At 39.7% G+C, this 25,896-nt stretch overlaps 1 protein-coding gene across 7 annotated transcripts in view; it reads left to right on the top strand.

Annotated features, from left to right (window-relative positions):
• FAM149A (family with sequence similarity 149 member A) overlaps positions 1-25,896 on the top strand; it is a 32,713-nt gene that overhangs the window by 4,610 nt on the left and 2,207 nt on the right. The window contains exons 1-12 of one of the 7 annotated variants that reach the window (XM_064449570.1): positions 9,826-9,904; positions 12,842-12,952; positions 13,914-14,046; positions 15,490-15,632; positions 18,356-18,481; positions 18,638-18,814; positions 20,668-20,858; positions 22,342-22,496; positions 23,632-23,735; positions 23,950-24,177; positions 24,494-24,614; positions 25,383-25,523. In XM_064449570.1, coding sequence (XP_064305640.1) covers positions 15,547-15,632; positions 18,356-18,481; positions 18,638-18,814; positions 20,668-20,858; positions 22,342-22,496; positions 23,632-23,735; positions 23,950-24,177; positions 24,494-24,614; positions 25,383-25,523 — 1,329 coding nt within the window. In that variant the 5' untranslated portion in view covers positions 9,826-9,904; positions 12,842-12,952; positions 13,914-14,046; positions 15,490-15,546. Of the gene's footprint in view, positions 1-9,825; positions 9,905-10,072; positions 10,225-12,841; positions 12,953-13,913; positions 14,047-15,489; positions 15,633-18,355; positions 18,482-18,637; positions 18,815-20,667; positions 20,859-22,341; positions 22,497-23,631; positions 23,736-23,949; positions 24,178-24,493; positions 24,615-25,382; positions 25,524-25,896 lie in introns of those variants that run through there. The other 6 variants (XM_064449568.1, XR_010372634.1, XM_064449567.1 and 3 more) reach the window with 6 other exon arrangements.

The following is a 25,896-nucleotide window of genomic DNA, read 5'->3' as shown; positions in this document are numbered from 1 at the left end:
CATCGTCTGTTTTTGGATTATTTTTTTTTTCCAGGGCAAATAAGTTTAAAAGAGCTTAGAGGTAAATTTTAATTTTACATGGTACTATGGAGGTCATTATTCCTCTAGATGGAAGGAATGAATAATATGTACACTTTATGGGTAATAGGGGCAGGGATTTCTGTGCTGTTTTAACTCCTTCACTTGAAAACACATCTGCATAATGTACACAAGCTGGCACACAGATTATTTTTACCAGATAATTTCTTCTGAAGGGGAAGTCTTAAGTAACCAATACAGGAAGCAATTGTTGAAATATTTTTTTTTGCCTTACCTCTGTATTTTTTACAGAAGCATGTTCTAAATACTTCTTAAAAGCTCTGGAACTATGCAAGGATTAATGGGTAAAGCTTTTTAGAATTTTTGCTAAAAATACATATCAACATATATATACACTTTATACTCTGCTCAGAGAGTTTGGAATGCTTTTATTCTCTAAGCTGTAATGGATAAATCCAAAATAGTATGCTTTGAACAGTGCAATGAGGTATCTTGCAATGCAACAGTTTCAGAGTATTTGAGAATATTGCTACAGGGTTTTCATCTGGACAGGAATCTTCCTAGTGGGGCAAAATGAAACACAGCATTCAGTTGTATGGTCAGCAGATAACTGTTCATTGGTAAGTAAAACAGAAGCACATGTGCAAATGTTTCACAGTTTTAGTAGATTAAAAATATGGGATTACATATGTCAAGGTTGAACAAGTTCTACCTCGATAACCAGTACTTGTCATTCACTAAAGTGTGTCCCAACTACCTAAGCAGTGCAGAAATAAACATTAAATAATGCATAGCTGCTGAGATGGGGTACAAGCATGCCATGTGTACGGTTTTAGAGGATATATATTTAGAGTTCAACATACATTTACACAGTATCTCTGGTTTGTAACCAAGGAAGACACATTCCATTAAAAATATTTAATGTGACCAATTGCCCAAAGTCATACTGATAGGCTAGTTTGCTATTTTTAATTACATGACTGTGTTCCAACTCTTTACAAAGAACATACTCGTAACTGTATTGTTCTTCACAAAAATGCAAATTCCTGTGGATTGTTTATTACAGGTTGTTATGCTGCAAGGGGTAACCGAAGAACTAAAACACGACACAAAGAACCCAACCCTTTTGTCTTGCTTTCTATTTTACAACCTGTTTCTAGTGGCTTTCATGTTCTCTGTGTTGTTTTCATCTCCTTTTCATGTTATTCCCCCTCTTCCTCCTGCTCACTGCCCTTCACAATACCTTCTGAAGGAGTGATAGTTTTTACATCCTTACTTTTCCTGCTGCTGACTAGATGTACTGAACTCCTAATGGTCTTCGAAACACATCCTCTTTTGGCCAGTAGATTCTTCTGAACAGAATGGTTACTCTCTTTCTATCTACTGTCTAAAACCATCATCTTAACTGAACAGTCACCAGAGGTTTTAATGCATTGTTTAACACTTGAATTTAATTTTGGTTTCCTTATTATTTTTCTATAATGTGAAATTAAAGTGTATGTTATTCCCCCCCCCCCACCCCCCCACCCCCACCCCCCGTTAAAAAGAAATGCCTTTTGTCTGTGTATGGACACACAGCTCGAACACTGCTACGCATGTTTGTTCTGTTTGTAGGTGCTAACATGACGTAAAAGCTGGTTAGCTGCTGGGTGATGTAGTGGCATCGTGTCCCACAGGTTGCAACCAGAGAGGAACAGAGGATTAGCACAGTCACTTGATGGCTCTTAATAATTAGAAAGTGGCAGTGTGCATGAAGGATTTCTCATGGATGTGCAGCAGATTACCTAACTGAACGCTGTCCATCAGCAGCATGTAATCTTTCTGCTCTGGCTAATGCAGCTCTATATCAGCATATTTACATAGTGAGCACTTGTGCTTTAAAATGTGTGAAATATGCTCTTTAATGCCTCCTGATATGAAAGAAAAACGTTGAAATAAGGACATGCTGCTCTGGGAACTTATTGCAAGATTGATTAGTACTTGAGATAAGCACTGGAAGAGATGTGTATGCAGAACTGGTAGCTTTTCAGTTGTATCCTTGTTTTTGTTACTAACGGTGATGGGATTGGAGGGAGAGGCTTCTGCATCTAATGTTTTGGCAGGGTATTGGAGCTCTTGCTGAAGTTTGATACTGACTCTTATTGGCAACCTAGCAGATGAAATAGCGTATTGAGCGTTGTCTAGTAAACGAACAGTGAACAAAAAAGAAAGTACAGCTTTCATTATGTGAAAAGCAGACTAGATGCAGTGGCTATATATATATATGTTATTTTTTAACATTATAAGGTCAATGTCTTGATCTCACTGCAAAATTTTGTAACGTATTTAAAACAGACTTAAACAACTTCATTGTTTGAAATGAAAGTTGTTCTGATCTTTTTGATGTTATGGTGATGAAAGAAGTCTGTTATGAAAAGATATTAACTGAATTTCCAAATGTATTTCAGTAACACGTATATAAAGGGAAAGTCCTGTGGACCACTTCCAAGTGTTTTGTTGGGGTGCTACTCCCTCCTCATCCACAGACACTTGATCCTGCAGAAGTAAATGTCTCCTATCAGATCCAAAGAAATAAAACACCTTCTCTAAGACACTAATTAGCATTCATTATTATTGCAGTTAATTAAGATGATAGTGTTTTTCTTAATGTTAATTCATAATTTATATTAAAAAGTCAGATTTACTTCTATAAATAGAAAAGGTACTTAGTATGCATATCTTGTTCTCTGAAATTGTATTTCCTAGAACCAAGTATTATAGCTGTTTCCATTTTCACAGTGAACCAAGATTAGAAATATATAAAAAACATACGCATAATACTCAGCAAGCTTATGCCATCTTAAAGGCTTTATAATTTTGAAATCAAAATTTGTAGAGGAATAAATTTACAATACATGTATAGTTTAAAGAACTAAGCCTAGCTTTAATATTGGAACAGTTTATTTTTACTCTGTCTTGTAAAGATAGGAGCAGAACTCAACACAGATCATGGTTGAAAAAGCCTTAAATCTATTTCAGGATTCGTACGAAAATGCCTAATATTAGGCATTGTGCTTAAGTCTGTGTAGTACAAATATCCACCTAAGATGCTGTGTTGCATGTACAGGGTATAATTCTTAGAATTGTTGAATATCCCAAGTTGGAAGGGGACCCCTAAGGATCATGAAGTCCAACTCTCTGCTCCTTGTAGGACTACCTAAAACTAAACCATATGACTAAAAGCATTGTCCAGACGGCCCTTGAACTCTCATAGGCTTGGTGCCGTGACTGCTTCCCTGGGGAGCCTGTTCCACTGACCTGTGACTGACCGCCTTCTCAGTGAAGATCCTTTTCCTTATGTCTGACCTGAACTTCCCCTGATGCAGCTTCATACCATTTCCACGTGTCCTATCGCTGGTCACCAGAGCAGAGGAGATCAGCACCTCCTCCTCCACTGCCTGCCTTGAGGAAGTTGCAGACTGTGATGAGGTCACCCCTCAGCCGCCTTTTCTCCAAGCTGAACAAACTTCAGCCGCTCCTTACAAGTCTTGCCCTCGAGGCCTTTCATGATCTTGGTCGCCCTCCTCTGGACACACTAATAGTTTGTCTTTCCTATATTGAGGGGCCCAGTTTTGGCCCACAGTACTTGAGGTGGGGCTTCACCACTGCAGTGTAGAGTCTTATTTATGTATTAAAAATTATGGCCTGTTTTTCCCTTATTCCACCTCTTTAGAAGTAGGCCTGAAGATGCAGGAAGCTACTGTATGTCCGCTGCTATATGTGTTGTCGATGGTTTAAACCAAAGTTCTATGCTCACTTATTTTTGATTTTTCTTCCCTCCAGATGCAATCTCAAGTGGAGACCTTACCCCTAAGGAGAAGCAGGTCTTGGGTAAAAGAGGTGATTTTGAGTGCAGCTAATCAATGCTGTGTGCAGAAAGCTGCCACAGAGGACTAACAAGCTGCAGGGAACCGGGGAACCTCTATGTGCTGGGATTCAGGTTCTGAGACAACCTGTTGCTACTTGGAGGCAAAAAGGAGTGGTGGTTCTGAGCTGCAGTGGGCTCTTCTGCTGGCCAAGATTTTTTTTTCCCCTTTAGCCATTATGCAAGTACTACCCAAAACTGAGATACAAGATTAAATCATAGCCTAAGAGGAGGCCATTTGCCTACCTAGACCATAGTCAATGCAGTGTTATGAGATAATGAGGATTTATATTGATCAGCTGAGTGGCACTGATGAGCAGTGATATTCCTTTGGCCAAGTCTTTCAAAATGACCTCCCCTCTGGAGCTGAAGGCAGTGTATTCTAAAGCTGTCTTTTAGAACCAAGTGTGACTTTTGTGATTATTTAGGAAAAGATTTTTAGCTACATATGAAGAACTTTCCATTGTAGCAAATTATGTTGATTTGGTCAGATCAAGAAGATTGTCACCTGAAAACATGCTTCCGAAATAGAAAATAATATGTAAAGAAGATGGGAGATCTGAGAAAATGAATTCTCTTGGACAACAAGGCAGCAGCTTCATTAAAGATTAGGATATTGTACATTGTTGGCAATGGAGCAATGTGTAATAAGTATTTCTATCAGAGGCTGTGACTACAAAATAGGCTTTTACTCATCTGTTAGAATAAAATTTGTGATAGATAGCAAAGTTAGTATTTTTCTCTGTTCACTGACTTTTCTAAACTCCTCTGGTTGAATGTCTTCTGGTATCTCCTTTTATAGCACTTTCCAGTTCCAAATTAGGGTGGACGAAGTAGCAGTAGTAATAATAGTAATATACTGCTTCTCAATTAATTATCCATAAAATTATCATTGCCTTGGTGGGAAGGGAGGAAGAAAGGGTTTGGTTTAGAGTAATGCAGTTGCTATTGAACTTTTTCCTATTAACTTTTTTTTGTATAACTTGGTGGTAAGGTGTGAGTGGTGACCAGTGACTATTTCTTGCAGTTACAATGACAAACAAGCCTTCCAAAATGCAAAAAGGTTACACAAAATCTAACTCTTGGTCTCAGTCTTTACACTGAGTGAATGTAGGAAAAGGTAGGAGATGAGCTTAAGAGTGGATAAATGAAAATAATGTGTTTAGGGGAATAATAATCATAACCTCCCTTATATAATGCTGACCTGAAAACTAGCAGTTGTGACTCAGGAATGAGATCTCGTCAGTGTCTTTGACAGTTCCGTGAATGATTGCCTCTGTACGGTGGTATCCAGAAAAACCAATGAAATCTCGTTCCTCATTAGCTACAGAGTGGAAAGCACCATTTCACTGCAGCATACAGTCTTATGTATGGTGCGTGCATTTCTGGTTACGCATCTCAATAAAGGCAGCTGGGATGTGTTGGAGGGTATAACTACCTCCCTTCAGGAGAGAGATTATGAAGTCAAACTCCCCAGTTTTGAGAGGAGGGGGCTCAGGATGTCGTTACTACAGATGTGAGGCTTACAGAACTGTGGATGTGTGATAAACAACCAGGACAAGAACCTGTTACTCACAAGATGCTGAAATACTAGAACTAGAGGACATGCATGGAAAACAAGTAGATTGGTAAGAATAATTGAGGGGGAAAGATATGCTTTGGGGGGTGGGGGGCAGAATGTTTGGGTGGGTTTTGTGGGCAGTAATTTCTGGAATTTGTTGCAACAGGATGCTGTGGAGGCAAATAGTACCAGCAGATTCAGGAATGTTTTCAGGAAAATGGTAGACAAGAAGTCCTAAAAGGATATGAAAGGACTGGGCAGGGATGTACTTTCTTAACATCTCTTATCCCATGACCATGGATACTGCTGAAGAAGGACGAAATACATTATAGATCATGGCCAGATTTACGTGCTTCCCCTAAATAGTATGTCCTGTTGCTGCTGTCACACAAAATACTAGAGTAAATGCAGTATCATTTTGATCCAGTACGACATTTCTTACGCTCTTGCACTACTTTGGTCACTCCTACCTGTAATAGTTACCTAAATGAAAGACTTTGCATGTGCATTTGGGTACATAGAGGTGGTGGAAGGAGCTCCCAAGGCTAAAACCTGCATTCCGAGGCCAAAATCTGTAAAACACAAGGTAAACCTTTGCAAAACATGAGATGTTTTACGTCCTCTTCTTTTAGAGGGGCGACATGAGGTGAGTTGCATACAACATTTGAAGGATGCCACACTGCAGGGCTTCTGGAGCAGAAAGGGGAGGACTTTCAAAGTCTGTTGTTTATTTCCATTTCACCTTTCTTCTGACCTTGGAGGACACCTTTCTATCTAGCATTTCTGATTTTCATCCTCTAATTATTAACAATAATATTATATATGATAAATAAATGTATTCTAACTATTATTAGGTTAATTAGCTGTGAAAATAATTTGCTACGGATAATATCATACATCCCATGCCCTTTCAGAACTCTGACCTCAGGTACCACCTCCCAGCTCTGTCTTTAAAACTCCATGCAAGGTAATGGCTTGTGCATCTTATACTGGGCCTCTTCCTTCATATCCCTTCTTTTAAATTAATCTCAAAATATTTCTCCTTCCATATTCGTAATTTCTCTTGCCTTTCTGTTCTCCTAAGCCTGGAACTTCTCTTCTAAATTTCTGTTATGCCTTCATATCAAGCCCTTCATGTGTGATGGGATGAGCTGTTCCTGACTTGTAAAGGGAAAGGAAACCTGAAGCTCTAATTTTTTAAATTATTATTATTTAAGCTTTTTGTCCACACAGGCTCACTTTTTCTTCTTGTTTAGTCTACCTCTCCTTGTATCTGATGCCCCCTTCTTTTCTTCTTAATGTAGACCACAGGACTCTCTTACTTCTGTAAACCATTCTGAGGTTGATGGTATAAATGCTTCTGGAGTATAGTCTGACCTTTAAAAGCAACTGTGAAACTTCTGTGCTTAGCTGACTTATTATATTTATCTCTTTTTGATCTGAGCAACTAGACAAAAATTGTATGCTGCTTCAGGAAAGAGTGGAGAAAAAGCAAATATTTCTTGCATGTCTTGCAATGTATATATAAACATAAGATGGACCAAATTTAAGACTGTTTTACTGCCCCCAAGGTTCTACACCCCCACATGCTCCTTGACAATAAACAAGTACAAAAGAAAGATCTTAAAATTTGACTGAAGACACAAACTGCTTTATTTACTCAGGCTTCTCTCTTCCTGTTTTGTGCTCTTATTTTGCTCTACTTCAGTCAAGATCCTTTCTGTACATCACTCAAACTCATGAGCGGCCTTATATTTTCCTTTGTTTTGACACAGTTTTGTTTGAGGCTATTTTCTCTCCTGTAAGGAGATACAGTGACTTAGAGCAGACTGAAATAAACAGTATGCCCCACAGTTTGACTGAGGTTAATACAGCCTTGTATAGGATTATTTCTGTGCATTAGCTCTGTGTCCTGGTTTTGGCTGGGATAGAGTTAATTTTCTTCCTAGCAGCTGGTATAGTGCTGTGGTTTAGATTTAGTATAAGAATAAGGTTGATAACACACCGATGTTTCAGTTGTTGTGAAGTAGTGCTTACACTAGTCAAGGACTTTTTCAGCTCCCCGGGCTCTGCCGGGTGCACAAGAGGCTGGGAGGGGGCACAGCCTGGACAGCTGACCCCAACTGACCAAAGGGATATCCCATACCATATAATGTCATGCTCAGTATATAAACTGGGGGAGTTGGCTGGGGGTAGTGGCTGGTGCTTGGGGTCAGGCTGGGCTCAGTTGGTGGGTGGTGAGCAGTTGCATCACTTGTTTTTGCTGGGTTTTGCTCTCTTTTTTTGTGGTTTTTCTTTTCACTACAATTTTTTATTGTTTTATTATTATTTATTTTATTTTATTTCAATTATTAAACTGTTTTTATCTCAACCCATGAGTTCTCTTACTTTCGCCCTTCCAATTCTCTCCTCCACCCCACTGGAGTGGGGAGGGGGAGCGAGCAGCTGTGTGGTGCCTGGTTGCCAACTGGGGTTAAACCAAGACACGCTGTGCTGTGAATGCTGTTTTTAAAGGAAACATATTACATGCAGTAAAATCAGTTTAAACACATTTCATTGTTACGTTTTGCACCTATTTATTAATAAGCTGTTATTGGAAATGGCTGTCTCACAAGCTTTGGGGATTTAGGGAAGAGGTCACAGGGTTTCTTTCTTCTTTTTGCTTTCAGTTGTCTGTGTTGTGAATGTGGTCCTTTTCACCTTTTCAGCTAGAAAAGGCCATCCCATTGCCATGTTTTGTGCTGACATGTTCCCCTTCTGATACCTTTTGTTGAGCTGAAGTAACAGCCAGTGTTGCCTTCAATGTCTTGTGCTTCTGGAGGTAACACAAAACTGGAATTCTGCTGCTGTGGAAATGCTTTTTTTTTCTTTTAAATGTTTTGAAGTGTAAGCTGTAAGGTGATTTGAAGGGGGAGGAAGCTGAGGTGACTGCAGCAGTCAGCTGGGGTACAGACAATTAGTGTGGATGTCAGTCTTCCTCATGGTAGTGATTTTGTAGGATAATTAGTTATGTAGCATCCATAATAGTTACCCTCGACACAAGGATTAAAATTTCTGCTTGCATATATGAACACAAGAAGCCTGCAAATACGCATTGTCCCTGGACTGAAAGTGTAAATCTCTGGTGCAAACCTTGCCTGCCTGGACTTCGTGTAGGGGTGCGTGGCCTTGGCCCTTTGTTAGGCAGTATGTTGCATTCCTTCTAATTTGTTCTAGCAGATTAGAAAATAGAAGAAAAAAAAAAAAAGCAGAATATTCTTGAAGACTATTTTTGTATATGTGTTGGTAGGTCTTTAGTGACCAAAAGCTAGATGATAGCCACATCCCTTTAGGGCCTGCATCATTGCCTAGTAGTGGCAATCCATCGCCCTGTAGTGCCTACATGGAGCACTACAACGTTCGGGTTTCTTAGCTCAAAACACGATTTCAGGATACATAGTGTGAAGTAAGGTATAGAAACTCTTCAGAAGGTTTCAGAGAAATAATTTCCTTTGTGTTCTAGATATTCTTGAAAATGCAGTTGTAGTTCTCAGAGATTGACAGTGTTTGTAAAAGTTGCATTCCACGAATGCATATATGTGCAGTGATTTAGAGTTAAAATTGTGTTTTCTTAATCTGGACATAACTTGCTATTCTAGATCTTCAGCTGCTTGTTGGATAACTGTAACTTGACAAAGAATTAAGCTTTTTTTTCTGTGTGTGTTTGAGATTTCAGACAAACCTATTCTTGCACAAGAATGATTGCTAAAGATGAGGGTTGTAAGAACACACATAAAACTAAAGGCTTACTTAATGTTTTACTGGATCAGAAGAATGTGGAACCTTTTTTGAAAACTGTGTTTGGCAAGTATCCTTTAAATATCAGAGGAAAAATGCATAGCTGTTTTCATACACCTTTCTTGTCACGAAACCACTTTTTTGACTGTGAAACTTTAAATATCATATGAATGCTGATGTTTGTTTTCCTCTAGTAAGAGGTTTCATACACCATACTTTTTCAGTCTTAATTTTCAGCCTTTTTAATGCTGCCTTTCTTTTTCCTTCCTAGTAAGAATACTTATTTTCTTCTTGCTTATGAGCAGATGTACACCTTCCTCTGAGAGAGGCTTTTGGCAAAATACGTAGACACCAGAATTCATATAGTGGAGCTAGAGATGAATGGCCAAGTGTAAATCTGCAGCTGACAGCCTCTGCTCTGCCCTGTCACCCGTGCTCCGGGAGGCGGATGATTTGCACGGGGGGGATCCTCTGGAGCAGAACTCAGTTAATTAACACGGAAAATTCGTGTTCAGTTGTCCCGCACCGCGTAACTCTTGCATCATCTATAAAGGCGGGAGGTGCCCCTCTCTGGGCAGAAGGGCCCTGAATGAGCCTTTTGGCTGCGCGTTCGGAGGCGAGAGGTGGGGGAGATGTGCAGGCCCCCCCCGTTCGGGCCGCCGTTTAATTTTGCGGGCGCCCTTTTGGGTGGGGAGCCCCGGGGGAACCCGCTGCGGGGCCACCCCCGCGCGGCCCTGCCCGCCCGCGGGGCGGGGGAGGCGAGGCGCTGCGGGGCGGGCGCCGCCGGCCCTCCTCCTCCTCCTCCTCCTCCTCCTCCTCCTCCTCGCCGCCCTGCAGCGGCCGGGGGCGGTGCGAGGGGCCGCCCGAGGCCCCCCATGCGCCGGGCGAGGGGCGCCGGCGCGGCGGGCGGCCGCTCCAGCGGCCGGGGGCTCCTCGTCGTGGGGTGAGTGTGGGCGGCCGGGCCGGGCCGGGGAGGGGGGGCTGCGCCCCGCTTCTTGCCTGCGGCGGGGGGCTGCAGTCTGCCGCAGGGGGGTGACCGGGGCCGGCTTGCTCACCCTCCCGGGGCGGCTGGGGCACTGGCGGGCAGCGTTATTATTTTGTGCCGTCATCAGTTAATGCCTGCAATTGCAGAGGCTTTGGTTGGGGCTGGAGAGCCCTCGGGCGCTGGCTGCTGCCGTCCCTGGAGTTCGCTTGCCACCGCTGGCGAAGCGTGCAGTGGATGTGCTGGGAGGGGGTTTTCCTTTCGTTTTATTTTCTTGCAATCGTTTCCTGGCTCATCTCTTAATGGCATGTGGCCCAAGGAGTCAGGACAGTACCGCTGCGTGCAGTGGAATGGTGTGGTAGAAACACTTTCTTGCTCCATCTCACCTCGTGTATCAAGCCACTACATACAATGAATCATAGAATCATTACGGTTGGAAAAGATCTCAAAGATCATCGAGTCCAACCATCAGCCCAGTGCTACCATGTCTTCTTAACCATGTCCCGAAAATCGAAATGCATATCCTTTGTTTCACAGAGAAAGTCCATTTCATTTTTCTGGTGGTATTTCTGTTTTTTTCATGTTTGTAGATTCAGCTTTCCTGCAAAGCCACAAAAGAAACCCCAACGTGGGGTTCTTTCTGTAAGGCTTTCTGACTTCACGTACACGGGATCCAGTCAGTGTAGCTAGCCTAGGTTGCCAAGAGTCTGTCAAGTAAATGAAGTAGCTGGAACACAAGAGGAAAGGGTTCTTGCACAGGCAAATAAATAACTACAGTAGGAAACAGAGGGCGGCAGTAAATGGTTCCCTCCTCTAGTGGTGTTTCCCAGGGATCTGTCCTGGGCAAGTCAAGCTAGTTGACCAGGTAGAGGGGCAAGCAGTTAAGTGAGAAGGCTTGGTGGTGATATTAAACTGTGGAAAAATACCAGGGACAAGGGGCAGCTCTGAAAAGAATGGAGATAGACCTTATAAGGCTGCCTAGGCAATAACATGACAAATGAAATGGCAGAGAGGGATGTAACTTAACAGAAGGAACCAGCTTTCCATGTGGAAGATGGGCTGTGAGCTCACCGTTACTGCCTGGAGAGATCAATCTTGGTGTTATGACAAAATGAAGTTTCCATGGGACTGGACTGTACCACTTTCCATAGGGCCTCTTGGTTCTGACAGTGGCCAGAAGCAGGTGTCTAGGGAAGAGGGAAGAAATGTAAACACAAAGATGCTTTCTGCTGCTGTTGTACTCGCCTCCAAGAATTTGCAATTCAAGGTCTTCCATAATGGGGAGTTTAAACTTGTGGTAGGGTTTTGCTGGCTTATTAGCCAGGGCATGGGAATATGGTGTATGATGTGGTCCGTTTGAATGGGAAGTTATATTTTGACATATGTATAGTCTTTGTAAGCTGTGTAAAGGTAAGGTAAGTATCGGAAAGGATGGGAAGAAGGCAGAGCAATCCTAACTGTTGGAGGGCTAATCTACAGTTCTTGGCTAAAGAAATAAAGAAAATTCTTGAACTGTGAGATGTTTCCTCACAGTTACTCATTCACAAATGTACTTTGACGCAATCATGCGTGGTTATGACCTGAGGATTTTATGGAATGAAAACAGGAACTCCCACAGATGAAGTAATCTGTTGCTGTAAAAGTGTTTCTGAGGAATATGTTGGCACATCTATATATATTCTGAAGAGGTGGGTTTAACACGTTAATGGCAGAACTTAGTGGGATTATAGAAATGTATGATTACAAATAGCTTCTGTTTAAAAAAGAAGTCTCTAACTTCATTAAAAGGTATTCTTTTAAGGTTAGTAATAAAAGCGTAGGCATTCCTGTGCCTTACTCTATCTTAATACTCATCTGTGTGGCTTGTAGATGATGGTTTTAAAGTTTGAGCATGTGTTCAGGTATTTGGAGAACAAAACAAAGATAAGTTCTAGCATTTCACATGCTGGAAAGGCATAATACAAAAAAATTAGTGGCTTGGTTTTTAAATAGTGTTAAAGAGTCTTTGGTGCTGGAGGAACCGATGCTTTGTGGCCTGTAAATATATTGAGAATATGGCCATGTTTCCTGATGTACTAAAGTCTTGGTTCGCTTAAAACAGCCAAATTGAGACTTCATTGTTTTAGTGAAGGCCACTGTTTGCTTGGCACTGTATCTGCAACTTCTTTTTATGCAGAGAGATGTCTGAGAAAATGGGCTCTATGTGAATGATTGAACCGAAACGCATAGATAAATGATTACTGCGTGGGCAATTAGTGGTTTGTGCCTTTGCTCTGCTCCTGCAACAGTGAGGTTCCGCTGTGTTTGTGTGTGCTTCATGCAAATTTGAAAGTACACAATTGAAGGAGGATGCCTGCAGAGTAAAATAAGTCTTAAATTAAATATGTTTTTCTGAAAAATACTTATGTAAATAACTATTTTAAAACAAGGTAGCTTGTTTCGAGCAAATGTTTATGTTGATGGGCCGGATTGAAAAATTCAACAGAGTTGTCATCTTTCTTTTTTTTTTTTCCCCTCCAGTGGAGGGGTTAGTTAACCTTATTTAATATTATGGAATGATGTGTTTCTGTGTTTGTAGGAAGGGGCTGTCCAGAGGTTCTGCAAATCAGTGTCCTTCTGGAAGATGTGGAGAGTCTCTTCCAGCAGTTTTTGAGAGAAATGTGCAGGAAGCTATCGACAATTATACTTGGTATGCATTCACTTCTGAAATAGTTAATGGACTCGTGGCTTAAGCAGGTATTTCAGGATTGGTATTTATTTCCACTAGTCATGCTTCTAGTCATTCTCATGGATGACAACTGTTGCAGAATATAATGGAGGATATACATTGAGCTAACCCATTGTTTAGGGGGTTTGAACTTTACTCCTGGTTTGTGTTATGGATTTGTGTATTTTTAGAGCTTAGTGAAAGGCACTGATTAAGCCTGGAAGGGAAGGCAGACTTCTCGGTTAAATGCAAATAATGCTCACCAGCATTGCAGGTCAGTTAACTTTCAAGAAGTTTCATTCCGGCTGGCACTGGTTAGGATTTGCCTGGCCTGTATGTCTGACTGCCCCTGCTTTCACTGCATTCCAGGGTGGGTGGTAGCTGGCAGGGACCAGCTAGAGCTTTGAGAGCTGGCATCCCAGAGCTCAAGGTTTAAAGTGCATCAGGTCTAACAGCATAAAAGACATTGTGTACAGATGCGTAACTCAATGCTATTTGAAACATTTGTAGAGATTTTGTTCTCAGTTTTGCATAGTGGTGTTTTTTTTTTGTGACAGCTTTTAATGGAGTTAAAGAAGGCTTATGTTACAAAGCAGAGGTGGAAGCGCTTGGTGCGTGTGTGTGTATATATATGTGTGGATATATTCTACAGTGTCCTTACAGTTGGAATGATACACATACATATAAAAGTGTAATGCTATAGAAGAAATTGCTTTTAAGGAAGTAAATGGTACAAATAAGAGCATGTATTCATTGAACTCTGCTTCAAAAAAAACCCATACATTAGCAACTCTTCACATGAACTCTAACAGCATGTCCTGAAAATCTTGCATCCAACAGGAATATGTATTGCTGTCCATTTATGTGATCAGTTGCATTATTTTTGAAGTATTTATACAGAAATCCTTTGTATTCTTCATTTTAATTTGTCTTCTTTTCATAGTGAAACGCTTTCATCACTTTCATCTAGTGGTCATACAACACCCACGGAGTTGAATAATTCTTGGTCTGGAATAAACAGCTATACTACCAGTTTGTCTACTGAAAGAAGTTCAGTTTTCTCCTGGAGGGATGATGTATGTCACAGAAACTTATATAGTATGCTTTATCTAAATAATGTAGATTAATTTGTACAGAAAATGACATGCAGCACATCTGTAGAAGTTAACCGCTTTCATTCATTATAGCCTAATGATTAAGTATATTAATTGAATATTTAAAGACAGTTCTGTTTGCAAGTTGATATCAGTGCAGCTGATGTGTAACAAAGGAAAATGGAATAAAAATGTGAAATGATGAAATTTGGGTAAAACAAACCCGTTTTACCAAAGAAGGTAGGTTAAGTTTTGTGAGTCCAAGAGAGTGATAAAATATGTGTTTTCAAATACCGCTTAATGCAGGTAGTGTCTAAATTGAACTATTCTCAATGTTTTGAGGCATAAAGTACATCCATGAGCATGCATGTAAATGTTCCGGTTTGAGTAAATATTTAGCTCTTACTTAAGGTCAGTTCTGTTTCATAGATGATGCAGACAGAGGTTAAACCTGTTACGGAGGCTGATCTCTGAGGCAAGCTGGCAGCACTGAATAAATCCAAAAGCATTATGATCTCTGCCACTTTCATTTGAAAAAGCCGTCCATGGCTGGTAGTGGTAGTTCTGCCATATCTTTTGCATAATATCCTAACCTTTAGGGTGCTGACCCCATCTGCCGCTTCCAGCCCTCCAGGAGGAAGCCTCACCCTGGATCATACAATAGCCTGGGTGAGAGTTATTTTCCCCATTCCTTTTTGATGTGATCCTTTCTGTAGCCTGGAGTGGTTAGGGCACTCAACTGGAAGTGAGCAGGTGGGATTTGGGCCCTGAGTATTGTCACTTTTTTCTGTGTTTCAAAGTATCTAAGTGGCCAAATATTACGAACAATGCCCCAGCTGAGGAACCCTCAGCCAAGTGCTCGTTTCCACATCACTGGATGAAGTCAGGCTCTTCCCTACCACCTTCGTATGCCCCTGCATTTGCCCACTTCTAGTTGCACTGAGTTGTAGCTTCAGTGAAGAGCTGTGGCAGGGCATTTCTCATGCTGAGGGTGCTTTCCTAACCACCAGACTGTGTCATGCAGAAGGAAGGTGACCCCTCTTGGCTCTGCTAGCTGTTTCACTCAGGGAAAGTGCTGCTCAAAGGAGCTTTGGTGCTGTGGGTTGCAGAGGTGCAATGTGCATGCTTCACTCTGTATTGGAGCAGGGAGCAGCCGGGAGTCCAGACACTTTAACTGGTGTTTTCTGTTGACTAATCCTAGACAGCTGGTTCCTTTTTGTTAAATCACCTTGCTCAGGCCAGCTGCCTGGGGTGTTTTTTGCACTGCAGCATATAAATTGTATCTCCAGAGTAGGTCATCTGAAGATCCATTCTGAGATGCTCAGCTAAATCAGTTGAAGTTGTCATGTTTTTAAAATATTGTGGGGTTTTGAATATAAATATGTATGCATATTTGCTAACAACTATTAATTTTATAATATGTAGGAATTTGATAAAGCCAACACAGAGAGAGTGCATCAGTTATTTTGGGAGATTGATGAAATGCTGTTTGAAGGAAAAGTAACCTCCCAAACTCAGAGCCTGCAGGCAGAATGTGCAGACTGGGTTGAACAATTTCCTCATCTCAGGTAAGAAAATTTCTTGCTGGTACTGGTTTTACCCAGTTGTCACTCTAATTTGAATTTTCAGGGTACCCTTGTATGAATTGCTCTTCATGTATGGCATCAATTACACCTTTGCATTAAAATCTGGATCTCTGGGACTGAGCTGTGCCATAGTTATGCAGCAAGTCTGGGTGGTGGTGCACTAGCAGCTAATGCTCTTTATTTTGCTTAATGATTGCAGACAAAGATATTTTAACAGGATGTAATGAGAAAATAATAATGCACCATTTTCTTAATGACTTTTTTCTAAAAAAAGAATACATTCTTTTTTACTTGTAAGTGAAGACATACTGTGAAATTCCAAGAAACTCAGTGTTAATTCTGGTACTGATTCTTCTAAAAAGAAATGTATCATGAAGGTGACCACATGCTTCACATCTTCTGCACAGCCATAATGTTTCCCTAGGCTATGTAAATCAATGTAAAACAATGTGTGATATTAACCCGACAGTAGCTAGTTGAACAGATATGAGGATGTGTACATAATTAAAGAGAATTGTTTTGCATACACATGCAAAATGTCTAGGAAGCCTGATGACTGCTTCTTATAACACAGGGGACAGAAGTCAGAGTTGCACTGCGTTGTACTGTCCCGTCTTCATAAATGATGGCATGTCATTCTTAGATGTCAAGGTTTTTAAGCTATTCTAAATACAGACCTGCGTATGTCTATCTTCTAGTCAATAGCTTAATACCATTAAAAAGAATGCTGTCACCGTGGTATGTTTTCAGTGCGTTTAGATAATTTGCAGAGGCGTGTTACTAGTAAATATAAAGTAAAATCAACTAACAAAGCTTGTCACACTTTGTCAGGAACAAGAGAGAAATGCAATTTTCAGTAGCATTAAGGCTTGCTTTGCCTTTATTGGATACTGTAAAAATTAATAGTACATGCATAAAATAGAGACAAGTTTTTGTGCTGTATAATTAAAAATATTAAATAATTTCATTATATTTTCAAAGTATTTTTACTAGGTGAATTTTTTAAAGTGGTTCCTTGTACTTATGTTTTTCTGATTCAAATCTAATGCTGGCAATACCAACCAAGTCCAAGACTTGGAAAGCAAACAGAAAAAATCTGGGAGCTCTGTGTCATTTGATACTAAGATGCGGTACATCCTGTGGTTTAAAAAGAAAAAATAAAGTTATTTTCATTTTTGTGGTTTAAACCCAGCCAGCAATCAAGCCACACACAGCTGCTTGCTCACTCCCCCCTGGTGGGATGGGGGAGAGAGTCAGGGAAGTAAAAGTGAGAAAGCTCGTGGATTGAGATAAAGACAGTTTAACAGGGAAAGCAAAAGCTGTGCACGCCAGCAAACCAAGACAAGGAATTCATTCACTCCTTCCCATGGACAGGCAGGTGCCCAGCCATCTCCAGGAAAGGAGGGCTCCATTGTGCATAATGGTTACTTGGGAAGACAAATGCCATCACTCCGAACATCTTCCCCTTCCTTCTTCTTCCCCCAGCTTTATATGCTGAGCATGACATCATATGCTATGGGATATCCCTTTGGTGAGTTGGGGTCAGATGTCCCAGCTGTGTCCCCTCCCAGCTTCTTGTGCACCCCCAGCCTACTGGCTGGTGGGGTGGGGTGAGGAGCAGAAGAGGCCTTGACACTGTGTAAGCCCTGCTCAGCAGTAACGAAACATCCCTGTATTGTCAACACTCATGCACATGCATTCAGCACAAATCCAAAACGTAGTTCCATACTAGCTACTATGAGGGAAATGAACTCTACCCTGGCTGAAACCAGCATGGTTATTAAGCTTAAACATCAAAACTCAGTTTGTGTTGACTAGTTATTCAAAGGAATTAGATATATGTGAATATTAGCTTAGCATGTGGGAATAAATATATTTGAGAACTGTCATCAATAAGAGGAAGATCAGATATATGTGAAAAGATTTTTGTTCTTGGCTTACAAAACAAAAGGTAAGAAAGGCTATTGCTTAGAGCTTCATATGGCATGAGTGCTGTTTTGTGAAAGGTAGTCTCAAGAAAATGTTTTTTGGTGAGCCTGAACATTGCTGCTTGCACTACAGCTGTGACTGGCAAGTTCTTTCAAGACCCCTTGTGAATTCTAGTGAAACACAGTTCAGTAAGCAGTGATTATTATTTACCTGTACTGTGTTCAGAAATTATTTTATAGAGTAATTTTGTGTACATTTAAATAGAGTTGCTTTTACCTTTTCTCTCTGCTTCTGTGCATTATGCATGTTGGATTTCGTGTGTTTTCTGAATGTTAATTCTAGTCTTAACTATCCATGTAAACATTTTGAATTAGGACTTTGCCTCACATTGGTGGATACTGGAATTGGATAAGTGAAGTCATAGCAGATGTTATTTGTCTTCTGCATTAATTTTTAAACATTTCTTACGGAGTTTTGATAAGATGGGAAGTGTGTTTACTTTATCGCCTTTAGATCAATCTAACATTTGACTATTTTATCTTAAAAATTATAAGCTAGAATCTCATCTTGTGTAAATCAGCTTAACTGTAGTGACTTAAATACTAGGCAGTGTTAATATATTACACAAGGTCCTGGCTGCTGCATAAATTGCTTTTTTAAAGCAAATGTAAGGTGTCCTTTTGCATTGCCTACTGTTTGCAGGTATTTGTACTGTTGGTATTCGTATATGGAGTGGATTGCCATCTAAGATATCACTCATTCTCTTCTTTATTCAGGGTTCTAGGAAAGCAGCTCCTATTGCCAGAGGATGAAGGCTTTCAGTATTTTCAGAGCAGAAGTGATACCTCTGTGGATACTAAGTGTTTACCTGGCCTCCGTGAATGTACTAGTAACATAAAAGAGTATGTTAATTTTTTTAAGTTTTCTTTTTCATCTTCCCTCTTCAGAAATATGTCAAAATATTACTTCTGTATTACTGAAACATATCAGTATAATTAAATATGCACTTCCTTCTTTCTTTGAATATTTTATTCTCATTTTGTTTATATTTTTTTCAGGCTCTGCATTTCAGGCTCTAAACTGATCCCAACAGCATCTCCACTACATAAATCACTAGATTCAAGTTCCACTAAGATTTCTGCCTCTGACTCATCCATGTATTCATTCCTGGAAGAAGAAATCTATGATGTGGATGGAAAAATAGAAGAGTATCTTGCCTTTGACAACAAGGAGCTGTAAATAACAGATATATGTATTTTTGAAGAAAATAATGAAAAATTATCAATGAGCCCACTCAGGGTTCATAAACTGTATTTCTCTTCTGTAAAATACAATTCCTTCTGCCCCTGTATTCAGTAGCACAGTGGTCAGAGCACTCACTGGGCATGTGGAAGATTAGGTATGTCGTCTTTCTAGTGGTTCAAAACTCACATCTCCAATGTCAGAGGAATGTGTCTTAACCACTAGTTGTTTTGAGGTCTTCTGTGCATGGAGATTCAATAGAATGAATATTTAATTTTGAGGCAGGGAGTGGAATGAGGGAATCCCTGCTTCCCAGGTGAGTGCCTTGACCACCAAGTTGTTTAGGGTCATTACACTGTATGTGCTTTCATTGTCTGCCCTAATGAATCTTAAATTCTTTTTGTGCAGTGTATAACAGCTTTGTGAGGAGAGATACAGGATAAATCCTGCATTTAGAGCACTCTTGTGAGTGACAGGAGTAATGCAACTGTCTTCTCGACAATGCAACCTAGGTTCCCCATGGCCCAGTTGAATGTTCCAGCAACTAGACTACTGGGGAGAATAAAGACCATAACATGCTGTTTTCTAAAAGGCCTCTACAAGGGGGAAAGTTTTGTAGGACTAGCAGGGCACAAAGCATAACTTTTTGTGCTAAAGCTTGTTTTACAGGAAAAAGACATAGTTGTTCTGAAAAACTGCAAAATGAGACTGAAACCCAGGTAGACCCTTTCAGTCCTGTTTTTGAAAGAAAGGGCCTGGGTGGCTACTGTTTTGGAAAAGGTTTAGGATTAAGAATCCTTTTAGGAGCGAAGTATTGCTTTGTTTTGTGAAGTAAGCAAACTTAATTTAGGAGAGGGACTTGACTGAAAGTGCTCTCCTTTTTGCATCCCTGATATGTTGTTTCTTGTTTCCTTCTCAGGATTTGATTCTGAAATATCTTATTCTCCATGAGTAAAGCATTAGGAGTTACAAAGCCTGATAGAAAAATAACTTGGTCATTTTGCAAGTTGGACCATTCAGCCAAGTCTCAGTTATAGTTAAGAAGTTTGCAGTCCAGTTTGAGGAAGAAGTAAAAGAAGTGACTGAGAAAAGAAAGAGAGATAGTAGAAGCCAGTATGAATTTGGGATCATCCTTGACATTTCAAAGAAATTGCATTTCCTTAGGAGGAAGTACCATGGCATTAAATAAAAATAAAATAAAATTAAATAAAAAGTTAAAATTTTCCTCCTAAGAAGTGTATTAGGTGACCAGGTTAGGAAACATTGCTACACTGTGCTTCCCTAGGTAGGAAGTGGCAGGGGCGAAAGTAGCTGTCCACACAGTCATGGAAGGGAAGGAGGTGAGTGTAAAGCTACGGTCTCTGCTATTCTTGTCAGACTGCAGAAATCCTTTAAAGTTGTTTGATCAGTGGTGAAGTGTTGCAGATGTGTGCAGGTACACAGGACATGTTGTAAAACAAATGTTCAATGTGGTAGTCCTCCTGCCAAAGGCAACAGACAATAGTTCCTTTATGTTACAGTAAAAAGCATAGGATTTAGTCTCAAATGACTAAGTGCCTTGGATAAAGCTGTTCCTTCTAGAGTTGCAGATCCCTCTTTTGTAAGGCCCAGACTGGATTTTTTTTTTTAGTATTTTACCTGCAAGCAAAAGAAAAAAAAAATCATTATATGTATTCAGTAGGTTCTCTTTGCATAGGTACTCTGTGTGTTTGAACTTGAATTTTTTTGTGATCTTCATTTGACTTGCTTTTATTCTGTATGTATGCATTTTTGTCCTTCTAATACACTGAATGAATAGAAGTCGTCAAACCCATGGGAATTAATTTGAATTTGCTTCCTTTATTAGCGATGATGAGAGCTGGGAACAAAAGAAAATGCATCTTGCTGAGAAGAGGAGTAAGCATGGCATTCCCCCTGTTTCTCCCGATGCCTGTATCAAAGATGCTGTGGCTTCTGAAGTATTTGATCATATCTGGAGCAACGTGATTGGAATATTGGAGGAACTGATTAAAAAAAATTGGGAAACTAGTATCACAGGTATTTGATATTTTTAAGTATGGTATTTATCAAAGCTAACTCAGGAAAGTGATTTGATCTCCCCACCCCAAAGTTTGAGAAACCAGCTCATTTTAAGATAGCCACGTCGGCAGTACGGCATTTTAAGATGTGTAATGTCTGGACACATGCATGTATGCACACACCTCCCTGTACCTAAAATATAAAGATTCCTACTATTTCTGAGGGAGTTTTGTATGAGAGGTATAAAGAAAGGAAGAGTAAAGGAAAAAAGGGAAAATGGAGACTGAAAGAGCTTCATTGCAGGAGAGCATGTTTAAAATAACAAAATATTAATCATTGGCTTGGGATGCAAAATGATGCTGTTAGCAGGAGATCACCGGTGATGATGGGATCTGCATCTGGAATCTAGGAATCAAAGTCTAGTCCTTATTGTTTGAGCTTTGTTAATAAAACGAAGCTTAGGTAGATTGTTGAAGCAAGATAGATAGCCTTGCTGACAGTGCAGGAGTTAATGAGTTTAATAGAGAATGAAGAAACGGTGATGCATGCTATTTTTTAATTTTTATTTTCTTTTATGTTTTTGTATTCTAACAGACTGTAGTGAGGAGAAGCAAAAGCTAGGAAAATTAACTAGAAGTTAAATTCTATTTAGTGTGCATGTGCTGTCTTTGGAGGTTGAGGGAAATTTCAGTTCTTCTTTTAGTGTATTTTAAAAGGACAGTAACAGAAGAATACCTGGGGGTGGGTTTTGGTAATCACCTCAAATGTAAGGTGCACTCAACCTCAAATATAAGTCTACAGCAAAGTAAGAAATGGCAAAATTTCTCAGAAAACTTGAAGCATCAGAACTTAACATTTCTGGAATATAAAAGGGCTTTTCACACCACGGGTAGATTGCTTAGCTCAATATTATAGTTTAGGGAAGATAGCTTAGCAGTTGTGTGACAGGTGTGCTCTTTTGTCTTTGTGAAGGGCATCAACTTATGACAAATAGATAGGAAAACAAAGTTTTTCAAGTAGGAATGTAAAAGAATTTGGGTTTATATTATCAAATAAGATGGTGATATGTACCCAAAATGAAACAGTGTGTCACTGCTGTCAGGCAAGGATAGGATCAATAGACTTTTTTGTGTTAATCTATTTTTTTCTTGCTAAAATTCTAGAATTAGATTAGAATTAAAACTCTAAAAATTGCTTTTAAAAAATCTTTGGGAAATTTTGAATACAGTTCCAAGAGTCTTAGCAGTATTTCCTTAAGAAAACAACCTCCTCCAACTCTGCTTATATAGACCAACTTGTTTGTCAGTGTCAGAGAAGCCATAAGCGAATGGGAAATGCTTTCAGAAAAACATTATTTACAGTAGATTTTTAAATGTAAACTTAAAACTATATGAAACTATTTACTGTGCAGTGTAACATTGTTTGAATCTCAACAAAAGGTGGTTGGTAAATCTACAAAAAGTAAGTTATTTCCTGTACTTTTTTTTTTGCTGTTGTGCAGAGGGTGACAAACACGTGGAAAAACTGAAAGCTGTTACAGCAAAACTGCCACATTTGCCAGTCGTTTCAATTACATCGGATGCTGGGAGTGTTCCTCTTTCCAGAGGCTCTGAAGCACGAAGTTTATCTTTTGGGTCTCATTTGGCTTCCTCGCAGGTAAAAATAACTTCCTGTTAAATGGTGTTCTTGTTTCTGCTAACTTTGGATGGAGTCTTGGTTGAAGCTAGAAAAGACTTTCTTCCCCTTTTTTCTTTTCTTTTTTTTTTTTTTAAACGAATAGGTATACTTAAAATAAGTCATCTCATTTAAAATGAAGGTTCATTAAATGTGCATTTCTTGTTTACTATCCTTTGTTTTCCTTTGGCCGTCCTTAAAGGCACCGTTTACCACTAAGATATTGCTGAAGTTGATTTACAGAAAACCCACTTGTTAGACTGTATTCCATCCTGAGAAAATAATTCTGCTTTTATTCTGGTCCAGTCATGTCCTCTTGGTAGAATTAAGAAAACAAATGAGGCTATTCCCTGGACTGCAGGGATGCAAAGTTGCAACTTAAAAGTGATTTCCCCACAACTTTTAGGCTCTCTCATTCCTTTTCATTTCCTTTGCCTCTTGCGAAAAGGGACTCTGCTGTATGTCCGCTCTGTCACTAGACCTTACCTAACATTGTGGAGGCTTGTGTTTGTGTTGATAAAATGCCCTTTTTTGTCCTGCTTGCCACCTCCTCCCTCAGTCCCCTGGCTCCTGTATTGCACGCTTTTTCTTTTCCAGTGACTGCTTCTGTTTTTTCTCCCCTGTCTCTATTCAGTTCAAGCAACTTCCTTCTATTTTGTCTGCTCTGTTTCCATGCTTGCTAGGTGGCAAAATAAGGAACAATGAAGAGGCAGCACAGTGGTCTCAATGCTCGCTGCTGGCACACTTGGTTCTGTAGTGTTCCCAGCAGCCAGTAGTAGTAAAATGCTTAGATAAGTAATGCTCAGGATCTGTACCCCTGGGCTGGGCTGTGCTGAGGGAAAATGTAAACTTCAGAGAATGGAGCTCTGGCTTCAGCTGAAATTTACATTGCAAATTGAGTGGCAATTCAGTAACTAAATTACCCAAGTTCTGTTTTTAAGAATCTGTTTAAAATAAGGAAAAAACCATATTTGCCCCATCTACTACTGAGAATTCTACTGAACCATCTTAATAGAAAATTTTCTAAGAAACAAGTAAAATATTTCCTAAGTGCAGGCTTTTAGAGGTCTTACTTCAAAAAAAGTAAAGGTTAATGCATATTTGTTGCTTTTACTAGGTTCACCGTTTCTCCAGCAACTTCTGTAGTGATTTGAATGGTGTGATGACAATTCAAGCAAAACCACTCCAACAAAGGCATGTTGTCACAGTAGAAAAAATACAGTAGGTGTTGGTATTGATATTTTCAAAATGTGGCATAATTCATGTTATGTAAAAGATGTTTCGCAGTTGTGAGAAGGTGGTCGTCATCTTTGTGTGTATCATTGACATGACAGTGATTTGTAGAGGTTGCGATGATACTCTGTTACGAAATCCTTTTACCTTTTGTTTTCCTTCATCCTCATTCCCTATCTAGCTCTCCTTCCTTTTTCCCTAGGAATGAGCAAGAAGACAAACAGCGTAACATTGGCTCCAGTGCTCCAAGTTCAGTGCACACTAGGTTGCGGAGAAGTGCTGATAACAGTTTTCTCTCATCATCTCGGGTACTGCTGGCATCTTCTAGGAAGCTAGCAAGCCATCGTAGGTTACCTTCTCTCACTTCTGACCAACTCTCCTCAAAAGCTCCTAATATGTACAATGATGAGATCCTTAGGGGGACTAAATTGTGAGTTTTTTCATTTTATTCTTTGCTTTCCCCAGAACTTTACTGAAATTTCACCAGTGAAGTATTTTGTAATATACTTGAGAACTAACCCAAGATTTATTATTGGTTCTAGAATTCAGAGAGAAAAAGAAAGCAAGCAGCACTGTGTTTTTTTGCGGAGAGGCATTTGTTTTACTTTTTTGATGATATATTAGCTGCTGTTACTTCTTGTAGCTGAGCTCTGTAAAGAAATGTGCTGCTCAGTAATTTCATATTACTCAGTGAAGAAGTCTTTAATATAATTTTTCCTAAAAGAGGAATCCTTACAATTCTGTAGGGGTGTCAGCTCGGATCGTTTATCTTCTGCTTGTACATCTACAACCCGGAACAAGTTACCACCAATAAACTCGGAGGCTGTTGAGCAATATCTTTCAGTACCTCGACTGCAGCAGAGCTCTGTAAGTTGTGTTTGGTTTTGCACTGGTGAAGAACCTCAAGCTATTTGGAAATAAATTGCTCTGTGTCACTGGTTGAAATGAGCGATTTTACAGTTTGTGTTGGTTCGTATTTAATACATGGTCTTAACATGCTAATGTGTGTTACATTGGGGTACCATTAGAATGCAAGAGAAGCCAGTTCAAAACCTCCGGTCACAAACAGATCATGGTGGTAAGACTTCCCTCTGAAAACAGGAAAATCTGGAGGTTTTTTAAGAAAAGGGAGAAAAACAAATAACCAGACAGAAAGTAACCTTGCGCTTATATGCTTCTGGATTTAAATAGCTCTTTTCAGTGTTTTATTTCCGAATGTTAGGTTATAAGAAGTAGAAAATTAAGCTCACTGAGGTATAAATGGATACTGACTGAAAAAAAAAAGTTAATCTTATTGATACTGGCCTATTTTTGAAAGATAGGAAGTAATAAATCACCACAATGAAAGTAAATTGACATCTTGATATTATTTTGTTTCTGAATAATATTTTTAATTGAGACACATGTAAAGTCTATTATTATTTAATTAATATAAGCCTTTGGGGATAAGAGTCTCAAATCTCTTTCCAAAACATGAGTACCCTTAGGTTACCTTAAGTTGGTGCTTTTGGTTAGTGAAAACATATTTTTCTTTCCTTCTCTTGTGGTTTTTTTTTTTTGTATGGCAATGGAAAAATTATTATTTTAACCAATTCAGTTGCTGCATTCTCTCAATGCTCTTTTTAATTCTCTCAGCATCGAGGACGATATGCACGTAGCAGAGTGTCAAGCGCAGTGCCTGGCAGTACAGAGCAACGGCCTCTCAGAGAGAGAACTGTTATTATTGATCAATTTTCAAGGCCCAACACAACTCATACATTCAGGGTATGTTACAATGTAAGTATAGAGACATGGGAAAGCGAAGAAGCTTCTGTTCATGCCCACTGTTGGTCTACAGGTGGTGTCATTTACTGTGTCTCTCCTGACTTCTGGCATACAGGGATTCCTCCTACCTGTAGAGAGGAGGATGTTAAAAGGCTTTGCGAGAGTGTAGGACCTTGAAAAGCAGGACTAGTGTATGAAGAAGAGATTTTTCAAGTCTAATGCAAGAAACAGTTCCTTTGAGGTTGTCTGTGCACTAGAAATGTGCAGTTTTAGTCCCGCTTGGAGCTTTGCAGCTTGATAGGACTCACTCTGCTGGGCTAGATCATAAAAGCTGTAATCAAACTGTTTCAGGAAATAAGCATACCATACTAGCTAATAGTATGTC

The sequence above is a fragment of the Phalacrocorax carbo genome, chromosome 4, assembly GCF_963921805.1.
Source record: "Phalacrocorax carbo chromosome 4, bPhaCar2.1, whole genome shotgun sequence".
Taxonomy (NCBI): domain Eukaryota; kingdom Metazoa; phylum Chordata; class Aves; order Suliformes; family Phalacrocoracidae; genus Phalacrocorax; species Phalacrocorax carbo.
Note: the sequence above shows the minus strand (reverse complement) of the source record. Positions and strands in the feature narration are given on the sequence as shown.